The 14143-nt window shown below is 39.0% G+C and overlaps 1 protein-coding gene across 1 annotated transcript in view; it reads left to right on the plus strand.

The window, feature by feature from the left end:
* Positions 1–1430: 1430 nt before the first annotated feature.
* Positions 1431–14143, plus strand: part of ANLN (anillin, actin binding protein) — a 28557-nt gene continuing 15844 nt past the window's right edge. Inside the window, exons 1-13 of the mRNA XM_062567905.1 lie at positions 1431–1448; positions 5823–5976; positions 6351–6632; positions 7072–7418; positions 8097–8319; positions 9271–9464; positions 9615–9722; positions 10199–10319; positions 11214–11330; positions 11869–12095; positions 12477–12628; positions 13124–13271; positions 13909–14044. Coding sequence (XP_062423889.1) covers positions 1431–1448; positions 5823–5976; positions 6351–6632; positions 7072–7418; positions 8097–8319; positions 9271–9464; positions 9615–9722; positions 10199–10319; positions 11214–11330; positions 11869–12095; positions 12477–12628; positions 13124–13271; positions 13909–14044 — 2227 coding nt within the window. The remainder of the gene's footprint in view (positions 1449–5822; positions 5977–6350; positions 6633–7071; positions 7419–8096; positions 8320–9270; positions 9465–9614; positions 9723–10198; positions 10320–11213; positions 11331–11868; positions 12096–12476; positions 12629–13123; positions 13272–13908; positions 14045–14143) is intronic.

A 14143-nucleotide genomic window follows, 5' to 3' on the forward strand; every position in this document is an offset into this window, starting at 1 on the left:
TTGTATCAGGAAGAAGATAAAGCCTGTCCTTCCTTGTAACTCACAGTATGTTCACGGGGCTTGAGTGATGAGTCTCACCTGGGAAACCCCAACATGAAGCCTGTCTTGTGAGCAAGTTCAGACCCTGGATCTTTGATGGCTCCAACTCACATTTATCCAAGAACGGCAAAAGGACTGTCTGATCTTGAGGATTTGTTCAGAAAAGGACTGTTTGATAATGGGTTTTCAGACTCTGCTGCATTTTACGTCATACTTGGCAAATAAGGCATTGGAGAGATTTTCTATTGAGAGATGATCAGAAGAATGTGGTTTGTCTAGCCGAGCTAGAACCAAAGCTGGAAGAAGTGATTGCTACTTACAAATAGTGCAGGAGACAAGAAGCACAACACTGGGGAAGAAGGGTATTCACGGACGGTAATGAACAGTATTTGAGTATGAGGAAAAAGGTATAAAATATGGAAGTATGTATGAGTAGGCTGGAAATTTGAAGGTTTTTAGCCACTGGAGTGGTCAAGTCTACAGCAGCTTTCCAGGGGGAACAGCGGGGACAAAAGCTGAGCTGCCTGTGAGATGGCATTCAACAGATTTATGGACACGAGTGTGTGATGCGGTGCCCAGCATGGCAAGTGCTGGGTCTGAGCACCCAGTGGGTCTCTGTCCGTTCAGTGTCCCTAACACTTGCCTATCAATACAGGTACTACCCTGGCTTCACTTTTAGTGAGACCAAGCAGGAAGGAGAAAGACATGAGAGGAAGAAGCTGTGACCGGGAAGGGGAAGAAAGGTGTCAAATTCCAGAAAAACAAAGTTTCTGTAAATCCCTTTTAATACTTTCTGGCTGGTGGGACTGTCCGAGGGCTCTGAAAGCTGGGCGGAAAGTCTCAACTAATGAACCACGAACGGCCCCAACGGCTGGTGGAGGGACGTGGCAGAAGCACAGCCTGTGCCACGGGGAGGGGAGGGAATACAGCACCTACCCGGGAGTAAAAACAAACACTCCACAAATTTTCATGTATTTTTGCTCCTGGCGGGGGGGAGGAGACAGGGCTGAGGCGGTGGGAGATACCCCTTAGGTGTGATGAGGGGGGAGCGGTGGGTGACAGGGCTACGGGCGGGCCCGCGCAGGCCTCACACCGGGGCGCGCGCGCGCGGGGCGCAGCGGGCACCCGCGCGCGCCGCGCCCGAGCACATCCTACCCGCCCCGCTCCGCAGGCCCGCGAAGGGTGCGGGAGAGCAGGGCCGGCTGCTCTCTGATTGGCTAGTGCGCCCGCCGGTCACCGCTCTCCGCCCCGCCCCTGCCGCCTTGCGCACGCGCAGCAGAGGCGGGCGCTGAAATTCAAATCTGAAGAGCGGTTGGGTTGGTGGTTTCGCCACTCTCGGGGCGACGCGAGGGAGCGGACGGAGCGCGGCGGCAGCAGCGACAGCGGCAGCCATGGACCCCTTCACTGAGGTGGGGCCACGGCGTGGGCCGGCCCCCGAGCCCGTGGGCTGTGGAGGGGACGCAGCGGGGGAGGGGGTGCGGGCGCGTGTCGCCGTGGAGGTGGTGGGAGGGAGGGAGGCAGGCGGCAGCGGCCGTCTGGGGTCTGGGCGGGGGCTGCGCTCCCTGTGGGCCCGCTCTGGGAACAGATTAGATTCTCCCACGTCTGGTTCCTAGCTAAGGCCCTTGAGGTGCTCTCGGCCCTCCCTTCCCTTCACCCTAGGCCGGGGGTGAGTGTGCTTGTAGAGAGGCTGAGCAGTGGGCCGTCTCCCTGCGCACACACACACCTTTTTCTTCCTCCTCGTTTTGCTCTTACTTGCTTGTACCTCCAATATTGCATCTGGTCAGGTGTTTGTTGGGCATGTGATTTTCTCCATAAGAGAACAGAGGGGTTACTGAGGGAAGGTTTTTGAGAACGAGAGGTCCTTCTTAAATTAGACTGAGGCCTAACTGGGTTTCCTAGTGTTTTAGTGTCTGCCTTTTGTGTGTGTTTGACAGATAAGTTCTCCCGCTGAAGCAGGAGAGGGACTAAGTTAATGGGAGTGGCATTGTACACGCTGTGCCTGACATATCTGAAGGCTGAGTGTGGAGTTTGCTCACAGCAGAGAGCACCTCGTTAAAAATGCATCTTATTTGACATGACTGCCTCCTGTGATCAGTCACTTTCACTTGCAATTTTTTTTAAAAGGCCAGTTGTTAAAATAGATTTGTGTTTGTGTGCTTGAAGTTTACAGAAGCAAAACTGGAATGAAATGAATGGAATTGACCAGCTTGAATTTGTTTGAGGGTTGTAGCTTTCTTAAAAATGCTCTTCTCTGGTTTTATGTGACAGATGTAAAGCCACGGAGCTGTTCTATGACTGCTTTACAAATATGTTTGTATAAACATATGTGAACGATTGAAAGTCCACAGCCTGTCTGAACAGAAAGCTTAACAAAAAATTTCAAATCAAGTACACTGAAGAAACACACTTGCTGCTTCCCTTGTGTGTCAGTTTGAGGTCCAGACTGTTTTCCTTAAATTGAATGCCTGTAAAAGAGGCTTGCATAGATCTGATTTTAAAAGAATGCATAAGATATTGATCTAAACATTTGTGCTAAATGTGTTAGGCAAGATAGACTTTCCCTACCCCCATGTAAAGCCTGCAAAGTATAAACAACTAAAACTGCTTTCCTTACTTGGTAGTGAGTGACATGATGAGACTAGTCTTAAATAAATGTAAAGTCCAGAACACTAAATCAAGTTTAAAATTGTTTTGCATGCTGGGAAGTATTCCAACCTGAACACACCCTTCTTCCAGATAACTGATTTTTGAAAAGCTATGACCAACTCTGAGGGCGCTGCTTGAGTAAACTTTATTCAAATGTTTGCTAGTACTAGAGGGTGCCTAAAATGTTTTAATGCCTTATCAAGAATGTTATGCTATGGAGGACTTCATTCTACTTGTATGCAAAAAATCTGGCCATATTAGCATATCTGAATTTAAATCTAGTAATTTTCCTCAAAAAGCTTTTCAGAAAAGAAATTCTGTTATCACCTACTATAAAATAAGTATGTTCTGATCTTTTTTTTTTTTTTTTGTATAACCTTTTTCCAACTTAACTATTTTCAGATAATCAATGTATACAAATGAATATGCTCCGTTACTTGCTGGGAATTGGTGAAGTGTTGATCTTATAAAACAGCTTAATTCAAGCCTTTACTAGACAACACATACTAATAGTTCAGTGTTTTCTGATTTTACAATAGTAAATTTTACCCTAGTATTAACTGGGGCACTAGCTAGCTTTAAGCTCAAATAAATTTTGCTGCACGATTCAAAGAATGCTTTCAGATCACGCAGTTCTCAAATACGGCTTCTTTTGATTAATCTTAAACACAAAAACTAGTAACCTGCTAAATGTCAGCCAAAAATATTAACACAGAACACCCTGAGGAGATCATGCAGAAGATACTTTTTTTAATCACAATGACTGATCATGTTGCTTGTGACCTTCATCTTATAGTTGACTGTATAATTGCCCTTTCTTCTTTAACATTTCTAAATATGATCCATGTGAGTACCTTAACAAATGCTCTCAAAAAGTGGGCTTGTCTGTCAACATTAAAAGTGGGAAGACTTTTTCTAATTTAAAAAAGTGCTGTTGACACACAAAGTGTGATCATCTAACTGTGATGTAATAGATTTTGAATTCCTATATATAATGAAATGCTTAAATCCTACTTTGAAATTTTGACTGTTGTCAGAATGCTTAATATACTGGTAGTAAGTGTCTTGTTAATGATCTTGAAAGCTAGTCTTGAGTTTGGCTAAGTGTGTCTTACTCATCACGTGTAATAGCAGAGTTTGAATTAAGGCGGTTGCATGGAAAATTTGAGATTCCACAAGCCAATAGCAATTGGACTTCAACAACAGAGGCATGCATTCCTGTGAAATGACATCCTATTTGTAACAACTGAAACTTGACTTTACTGAATGTGCTTTTACAATTGAATAGAAATATGAGAATAGTGTTTTAGAAAATATACTCAACTTCTATGTGTATAGTCTTTGGGGTTTTTTTAATGTGTATAGTACCTGCACATCTTGCAGTTTTGTATATTGGATAGGTGGAATCAAGGAAACAGACCTGGGAATAAAACTGGCATGTAACTCCTAATGAGGGCACTCTCAGTATTTCATACTTCTTCCCTGTCCCTCCACCCCCCCCTCCCCCGCCAACTTTGATGTAGAAATTAGAGAAGTGGCATTTTGCTTTCACAGAAAACTGAGTTTGACTTTCCATTTGTTCAGTGTTGCCCTACAATGAAACATTGTTTAAGACTTCAGCCTCAGACTGTTAAAAATGTGAAATGTATGTTTAATTGCTATGCAACAGGACATATAATGGCTGGCATAGTTCTCATACTAATTTATGTACCACCAAATGAGTACAGCTTATGTGCTTCCCTTTAAAGCCTGTTAGTTCAGTCACAATTTCTTGTCTCAAACTGCCTTACAACCTAGATCAGAGGCATAATTTAGTATTCTTTGTATGTGATCAAATTCAGTGATATTGCTTTATGAATGCACTTTTAAAAACAAATTATTTCACAGTTGAATGCTGTAAAGAATTACTTGTTAATAGTGTAGCACATTCATTAAAGCAGCCAATTCATATTGCATATGGTCATGTTATTCAACTTTTTCTAATGGTTAGGGAATGCAAGAACATGTTTTTAAGATAGCTTAACTGAGCGCTCTCTCTGTATGTTTCTCTGTATACAGATATATCATGATAAATAGCCTGTATATAGGTGGATACTTATGACATCAGATTTTCCTTCTTAAAGTTGAAGTTTGAGGAATGGAAGTTCACTCTGATTCAGATGATTAAATAGCCTCAAAATAAAACTATTTTATTTTAATAGCCATACATTTTATTGGGTTTTTATGACGGTTTAATAATCACTTTAACAGCATTTCTTCTGTTAAAAGATTAGTGTTAAATCAGATGGCTTGAGCATGTCTGTCAGCAATATATCAAAAAAAAAAAAAATAGGCAGACTTGACAGTTCTTTAGGACTGTCATGTGGTGACTCAGTAAAAATTTCTCATTTCTTTGAGAAATATTTCTGACTATTTGAGGCTCAGTAGAGGTATCTTTTCATTTTGTCATTTGTTGCTCTCTTTAGCCTGATTGATTCTGAAAGCCAAACCATGAGAGACACTAGTTGATTTAATGACTAGAGCTTTGGAACTTTCTGGGCAGCTTCATCTGTATTTAATAAAGGAGTAGATGTCTCTCATCTAACTATGTTTCTACAGTTTTTATGCATGTTTGTGGCTAGGTGAGAAAAGACCCAAATCAGTGCTTTTGCAAAGGAAATGCTGCAGCCTGTTTCCTGTCTAGCAGGGCAAAAAACCTGCAGGCATGTACTGACTGGCCAGATAGCGAGAGGGATATATAAACTGTCTTTTAGGTTGATGGTACTTCCTGAAAATGAGGGAAGTAGCATGCATAGGGAGCAGGGGTTATTGCAGTGAGAAAAAGGAAGTAGACAGAAAAATACATGTATGTAGAAACATATTTTGTTTTTCCTGGTTTCAGGAGGAGGAGGAGGAGGAGGGCATAATTAGTCAGAAAACTAAACTTTGAATGTTTCTATAGTATAGCGTGTGCTACAGTAGATCAGTTAGCAACATTTGGTAAGCATATTTAATTTGAAAAGTAGCCTCAATAAATTTCTGGTGTAATAGGCCTTACCATATGCTTATCACAGTAAAAATTCAAACTGTTAGTTTGAACTGTACTGTAAACGTGAATACTGAAGTGTACAATGATATGTGATTTCTTGACTGTTTAGAAACTGCTTGAACGAACCCGTGCCAGGCGAGAGAACCTGCAGAAGAAAATGGCTGAGCGACCTACAGCAGGAGTGAGACCCACAATGCAGACGAAGAGGGTCAGGGAGCCTTTGTTAGAAACTAGTAATCAGACACCTCTGCCTGGTGAAGAAGGTATCTTATAACAAGTATAATAGAAATTATCTTTTGATATGAGCTCCCTCTATTTTTTGGAGAAGGCAAGGAGATAACTCATAGTATTTATCCTAAATTAAACAATGATGGATGCAGTTACCTGCCCCCCCCTATATCTGAATATGGCTAGTGTTTAGCTTAACCTGAGAGCAGGTGCTCTGATTAGTAAACTAATTAAAAATAATTGTATGATGCCGAAGAGTGTCTTGTGCTTGGTAAAACTTGGTAAGGGTAATTTCTGAAAGGCAAGTCAGGGTATAACTAGATTGTAACTTCATCTGTTATACTTCTGTACTGTTTCTCTGAAAATGTTTTAATAACACTAATTTACTTAAATACTTTGACTTGTACAGTGAAATCTAGTACAAAGCCATCACCGTCAAAGAGGCTCTGTTCTAGCAGTATGGAAGCTCAAGTTTCCAGTTCAGAGAATAGGCAGTCGATTTCTTCAAGTTCCACGAATCGTTCTCCTGTGATGACTTCAGAGTTGCACGTAACTGCTTCTAACAGGACTCCATCAATTCAGTCGCCTGAGAAAGCAAAAACAAATGCTAAGTCAGAAACTCCTGGAGCCCTTTCAGTCAAAACACGTATGCAGAAATTGGCAGAACAGCGACGTTGTTGGGATAGTGAGGGTATGTTTTGCTTGCTAAATGATATCAATGTTTTTCGTTGCTTGCATTCATGATAATGTGTGCTAGCAGAAGACAACTTTGTGTATGTGAATGCTAATATGTTTTCATAAAGAATTCTTATAGCCAGCATTGGGGAAGAAGGAGAAAGGAGTGCCTAAAATAATGAAGCTATTGACTACAGCATAGTTTGGTATACTTTTTTCCTACTGCTTGTACGAGGTCTTGCTGCTCAGAACAGTGGTGTGAAACTAGTAAACTGCTAGATTCAAAATGTGATTGGCCTTGCAATGACCTTTAATTCAACCTGTATAATCCCAGTGCCTCCTGATTCCTTTGATAGGAGCAGTGTCTAACAGGTGATAAATGTAACATGTATCAAAATGCAAATACGTGTAGTATATTTTACTAGCAAAATAAACGTGCTTTCTTTTTTTCCCAGATCCTTCTGAATGTGCTCATCTGTCTCCTCTCCAGTCAAAAGACTTACCTGTTTCTCCACCTAAGCAGCCATCTATTGCACTAGCAAGTGATACCCCTATTGGGAGAAGAGGCCGTTTAGCTAACCTTGCTGCTACAATTGGTTCCTGGGAAGATGACCTAAGTCATCCATCTGCAAAGCAAAACAATGCACAAGAACAGCCTGGCACTACTTGTTTATCCAAATTGTCCACTACAAGTGGAGCATCTGCTAGAATCAATAGCAGCAGTGTAAAGCAGGAAGCTGCATCCTGTTCTCAAAGGCTTTTTGAGGCTTCTATTAATAAACCAGCGACCTCAAAGATATCGGTGAGTGTCTGATTAGCTGCCGATTAAGAATCGATTGGTGTATTTGGGGGGGAGAAATGTTAATGCATACCTGTTTAATTAGAATAGTGATACAGCCTTTAAAGGCTTGATGTGAGCAATCGCAATTGGTTTACAACCTTTGTCTTACTGAAATCCTTTGTGCCTTTTCTTTAATGCACCTGAAACAGTTTAAAATACCCCTTTTGAGATTTAAAGCTGAATGTATGCGTGCGCATGTATGTGTAGTTGCCACCCTTCTCTTCAGAAGGGTTCTTAAAGTGATGAAGAGTCTTTCTGGGTTTCATTCTGTACCTCTGTAAAGTTGACTGACTTTAAAAACTGTAAATATTAATTCTAGAGGAAAATTAACAAGAACTCTGAAATTAGTAGTACCTAATGACTGTTGTTCCAATTATGAAATGGCAATATGTGCAAATAATTGTTTTGGGGGAAACATGGGAAAATATCTGAAGCAGCTGGCAAAAATCCTGAATCAAATACTGAAACAATATGAAAAAATCAAAATGCTACAAAAGCTTAACTTTGGTTTTCTGCTTTTTTATTGTTCAGGGAAACAGGTTAGTGTGCTATGCAGAATGCCTCTTTCTTTTGAGGGAATATGTAATATGTAACAATCTGCAGTCTCATTTCAATATTATTCCTTTTTTTCTTGTAAAGGATCCAAATAATTTCGTAACAAAACCCTCAAGAGACACTGTTCCTAGTTCTAAGGAATCTGAAATACCACCCCCACTAACAGAGAATCCCTGCAGTCCCCAGAAAACTGAAGAACTTAAACAAACAGTAAAGTCAACTTTGTCTCAGCCAGTTCAGTCCATAAAAGGGCTAGTCAAAGGAACACATGTGCAACTTGAACCTCAGAATAAACCCACAACACCAGGTAAATATTGTTTTTTTCAGCTTTAATAAATGGTCAGGCAAGTATCATTTTAACTCTGTGTTGAAAATTATATATTAACATTGTACGGTAAGTAATGTACAGGTGGTCTGTATTTCCTGCTGTAACTTTAGCAAAGTGCCGGAGGTCTACAATAATGATCACAGATAGTACAGCTTTCATATTCTGCAAGGAGCTTTTGGACATATTTTTAGTAATATAAACTTGAGAGCAAAACTGATCTAACTTTTCTCTGTATGTAAAAACTTGTCCTGCTAACGTTAGTCAATTTAGATGATTCAAAGCTTCTTTAAAATTGTTGGATACAGTATGTATGCAATATATACCAGGTAAAGAGTAGTCTCCATAATTGTTAGCCAACACCAAAGCTAAATGCTTTTAGTTTTGAAGGCCATGTAACTCCTTAAGCTTGCATAGTGTCTTTCCTTTCAGTGGTAACACTAGTGTCAGAAGTGTGCTTCCTCAATTTAAATTCAACTGTTTGAGTTAGGAACTTAAACTGCTTGAACTCTTTGAAATGAGTAGAGCAACTGTATGTCTAGATATGCTGACAGTAAAAGACAAGCTTGATAGTGAGGTGGATGCCAAACAGTGCATCTGCACACGTAATAAAATGCTCATTTAGATGAAGGAAGCATATGAGGCTGGCTGTAGAGGAAAAGTTGGAAGAAGCAAGCCAATTAAAATCAACAAAAAGAGATCATACAAGAGGCAGACGCTTGCCTGCTCTGATTTGTTGCTTTAGTAATTTAAGGGTTCTGTTGCAGCAGTGGCTTGTACTTCAGATTTAGTTTCTGTGAAGTAAAATAGAGCTGTAAAGGAGACGTCTCAGTTGCTTCCTTGAGAACATTCAGTGAGCTGTAAAACTGCAGTGTTCCCTTCTGTGATTTTTGAGTTTTTTTTTTTCCTAAGGCAAAACAATTATTCTTGTAGGGGGAGCAGGAATTAAGCCCTTCTTGGAACGTTTTGGAGAGCGCTGTCAAGAAAATAGTGCACAGAGTCCTGCTGCAAGTACTACAGGGTACAGAACACCCATTGTTACCCCAAATACAAGGACAATCCAGGAAAGGCTTCTCAAACAAAATGAAAATTCCTCTACTGCCAGTTTAGCGCTTCAGCTTAAGCAGGTACGAGTTGCTATACTTCCAAGCTTATTTATAAGCTTAGACTTTTTAAGCTTAGGAAAGATTCTTATGTTCTGCGCCTCCCTGAGGAATTCTGTATGTCTTGACATCTTAAGACCGTCACTTTCCCCCTATTCCCCTTTACTTGCTTAGGAACGTGAACGAGAACTTGCATGTATTCGTGGCCGGTTTGATAAGAGCAATCTGTGGAGTGCAGAGAGAAGTGAAAGTTCAAATAGAAAACTTCCAGAAGCAAAAATGGTAAGGTATAAAATACAGTCTGGATTGTTTTAACCCGTTCTGGGTACAGGGATAGATGTGCAAAGATGAAAATCCATGCTCTTTGAACACCCAGGCTGTACAAGACTGCTTGCCAAGTAGTTTGTATGACTATTACTAAAGTACTGTGAGTGTGGTTTTTTTTTTTTTTTTTTTTTTTTTTTTTTTTTTTTTTAAGAATCTGTTGAGGGAACAAACTATACTGTTTTGAGCTGACTGATTTTCTTGATAGTGCTTTAGGTATGCTTTCTTATACTCTGAAGAACTTCAAAAATGAAAAATGTCCTTCACACTAAATCTATTTAGTACTTCAGTTGACTTTCTGGAATATGAATCTGTTTGATATTGGATAAGCAACCTCTTTTCCTAACATCTACTAAAATGTATTTCCTTCAGGCAATTTTCTTAGTTACTTTGAACTTTGTCCCCTGAAAGTACTATGCTTTTATTTTTGGCAGGAAAGCCAGTCTCAGGCTAGTCCAAACCATCCTCCTAGTTCAGATGCCACCACTTCTGGACCAGCAGATGATGCAGCAGCAGATGATAAGCCAGCAAAGTCTCCCAGTGTGGAATCTTCAGGTGAGAACAGCCACTGTTAGCATGTGACTAATACTGAACTGAAGCACTGTAATCTGAAGCACTGTAATCTGTATTAAAAAGCAGATAAAGAGGCTAGTAGCACTGGTGTTCAGAACTGGATCTCAGTCTGTCCCTTATTTGACTGACACAGTCTTTAAATCTTGCCATGTGGTAACAGCTCTGCACTTCTCATCACTTAAGACTGGCAAGGCAGATGGCCTTTTGGTTTCTTAGTAAATATCTACCTGTGTTTCATATCTTCTTGTAAAGTGCAGAGACTGTAAATGAGAATAGACAGTTTTAGACTTTATCCATATAGTAATATTAATGTTTATATCCATTTTTTTCACAATAATCTGATGGGAAGACATTTTTTTCCCTTCCAGTATTCCCTTACAGTAGCATTATTTCTCGTAGTAAGGGAGGGGAAAAGAATCCAAGATGTTTATGACATTCTCTCTGGTGCTCAGTAAATGGAAGAGCCTCTTATCCTCTGGGAAACAAAACTGAATGTGGTTAACACTTCTCATAGACATCATGGGCAGGCAAATATACTCCTAAAAAAGCAGGATGATAACGCTGCCCTTGGTTTAGGGGGGTGAGGGAATGGTGTCTTTGTTCTACTCTTTTTCTCTTGAATGGAATGTGCTGTACTATGATTTCAGCTTTGTTTTTAATGCTATCAATTTCTTGATTATAGGACAGAAGAAATCTAACTGCACAGGCTGTCAATACAGTAAAAATATATATTTTTAATTTCAAGCTCACTTGAATATTCAATTCGTCAGTGTTTTCATAAGTAGTCAGATATATTAAACTTCTCTAAACCAGTAATTTAGAAAAAGTTAAAGGCTAAACAATATCTTAATGACTTGTTTTTGGTGAACTTCTTAGACATTCCTAAGTGTGAAGAGACTGATAAACCAAGTCCTTTGACGATCATGCTGACGAACGGCTCTAAAAAAGTGACGTCTGTCTCAAAACTTGAACAGCTTGATGTGAAACAGAATGGTGTGTATTGATTAGATATATTTTAACATGTGTTTAGCTTGCTGTTCCCACTTGCATAGCAGAATATTAATATCTTTGAAATGTAAACTATGAATTCACCATACATCTTGATATCGATGTGTGTATTTATGTAATTAAGTTTATATAAAATAAGTCAGGAAACTTTTAATAAAAACTCTATCTTGGCATTGAAGTCTTCAAGAAATATGAAAACGCCAATACTAAACTGTCAAGGAGAGAAGGAAATGATAGCCCAACTATTGAACTTGCATTTACGTTTCAGACTTGAAAGGTTGGACAAGTGCATCTGTTAGTGACTCTGCATCAGTTATACGCTATAGATGATAATACTGTATTAAAATAAGAGTGTTAGTATGTTTTAGGATTCTATATACTTTGCTATAAAAATGGCTTTTTAAATCAAACTTACTTGAAAAGCATAAATGGGTAGCTTATCTGTTACTGTCTCTTTATTTAATGAGACTGAAGAGTTTAGTCTTGGTGCTACTAATATTTTTTTAAAAACATTCCTCTTCAGATGAAGTATGTGAAACTGAAATGAATGTGGATGATGAGCTGAACAGCTCAAGAGTGATAAATGAAATTTTTGAAGTTCTTCAAGAGGATGGTCCGGACATAGAAAAGCTAAAGAAAGAAATGAGCATGAGCCTGGAAGGTGAAAGTGATGAGGATGAGCAGGAGGAGTCGCTAAATATTTCATCAATGTCTTTGTTAACCCCTTTAGTGGAATCAGTTGGTCCAGAGGTGGGTGTACAAATAGAAGTCCAGTATGAGTCATAGGTGTATATACGCATTCAGTGAAATTGTTACTAGCTCAAGTCTTTTAAGAGAAATAACTGTGAAACAGTGCTGACTTGGAGATTTTTGGATGTTGGTGTCCTTTAAAAAAAAACAAACAGAAAAGCAACCCCCCCCCACAAAGCAACAAAACAAAATGTCCTCCAAGAAGACAAGCAAAAATGATAGATTTAAGTTGCTCTGTCCTTAATATTTGTAAGTTAGCCTTTAAATAGCGTTAAGCAGCCTCCAAATTTAACATTTATGTATAAAAAGAGAATAAAGGTGAGAGGAAACAAGTCATGATCAGTTTGAAAAGATTTTGTAAAAATTTCTTATTCTCCCTAGGTGTTTGTTTCACCTTCTACCTCGGTTGGTGAGGGCAGCAGTGTCAGCGATGCAAGTGTAAAGTCTGAAAAGTTCCAAAGGACTAAAGTCCCTAGGGCAGAGTCTGGAGATAGTATTGGCTCTGTGTCAGAAGATCGCAATCTCCTATACAGGTAACGAGCTCCAGAAAGTTAGTTGAATGTGTAAGTAAGCAAATGAAGATACTGTTTCATAGTTTTTAAAAAAGCAGTTGCTTTAAAAGAGAAAATGCTTGAGGTAGTATGATAAAGGATAGAAGAGGGGAGGAGAACATGTTTGTTATACAAGTATAAGGATTCTTTCACTGAAGTATACTGCTTAAATTACAAAAGAAGCTTTCTTCGAGATCTCAGCCTTTATTAAAGATTGCCTCTCTGCATGGTCTTTATGTTGCTTCTACTTAAAATGAGTTGAATAGAGTACTTTGAAAAGCTTTCTAGACAAGTTGAAAAAAAACAATGCTGCACTGTTTTATATATATATATGTATATATACACACACACTCATACCCATACGTAAATAAAATTTATTTGATAGATTTTACTTCATATAATATTCATATATATATATTAAATTATATATATGTATAAAGATTGTCACATCTGTTTAACGGTTTCCTGTTTTAAAAGTGTTGATGCATATAGATCTCAGAGGGTAAAAGAAACAGATCGTCCTTCGATAAAGCAAATCATTGTTCGCAAAGAAGATGTTGCTTCTAAACTGGAAAAGAAAAAGAGCGGCCCGTCTGATCAAATCAATATTAAAAAGAAGATGCAGGTATTCTGTTTCTTTAACTGTTGTTGTTTTAAACTCTTTTTTTATTTTATTATTTTTCTTGCCCAGAACACTCATCTAATCCAAATTAGGTTGTCTAGCACAAAGATAAATGAGCACTGAATGATAACTGCAGAATTCAAGTAGCCAATGAATCCTTTAATAGGAGAGCAAGGCATTGTTTTGAGAAGGAGATAGAGAATCTGTATTTTGTTATTGAAATTGCATTATGCAGGTTTCACTACTACATCCTTTTAGTAAGTAATATTCTGATCTTCTCTAGTATCTCATGCACCTACATCACTTTTCTGAATAACTGCCTCTTCTATAAATATTGATGAAGGGGCACTAGTGCTCTGACTGGCTATGAAGTGTACAAACATTTAATTGTTCGCTCCCTGTTCTATCTAAATTAGTTATGTGGTAGGAAGAAAGAATGCACAATGTACTTTTGTAGAAATAAAACTGTAAATTGCAAGGCTTTCTAGCTTACTAGCCATCTAAACAATCTGATTTGCTGAAGATTGTCAAGATGCCAAAGATGCTAATCTTGTGGTGTTTCTATTTCTTTTTTTTTTCAACTTAACAGAAAAACTCTCATGAAATTTTACTAATTATTTTTACTACTGCCTTGCTGTAGGAGCTGAATAATGAGATCAACATGCAGCAGACAGTAATTCATCAAGCCAGCCAGGCACTGAACTGCTGTTTTGATGAGGAACATGGAAAAGGGTCACAAGAAGAAGCAGAAGCAGAGAGACTTCTCCTCCTTGCAAGTAGGTTTTTAGACTCGAGCCCAACTCTTCATGCTGTGAATGCTTTAGGAAGAATTGAGTTCAGGCAATCCATTCATTATGGTACTTTGTACCTGCTTA

This window comes from Rhea pennata, chromosome 2 (assembly GCF_028389875.1).
Source record: "Rhea pennata isolate bPtePen1 chromosome 2, bPtePen1.pri, whole genome shotgun sequence".
Taxonomy (NCBI): Eukaryota; Metazoa; Chordata; class Aves; order Rheiformes; family Rheidae; genus Rhea; species Rhea pennata.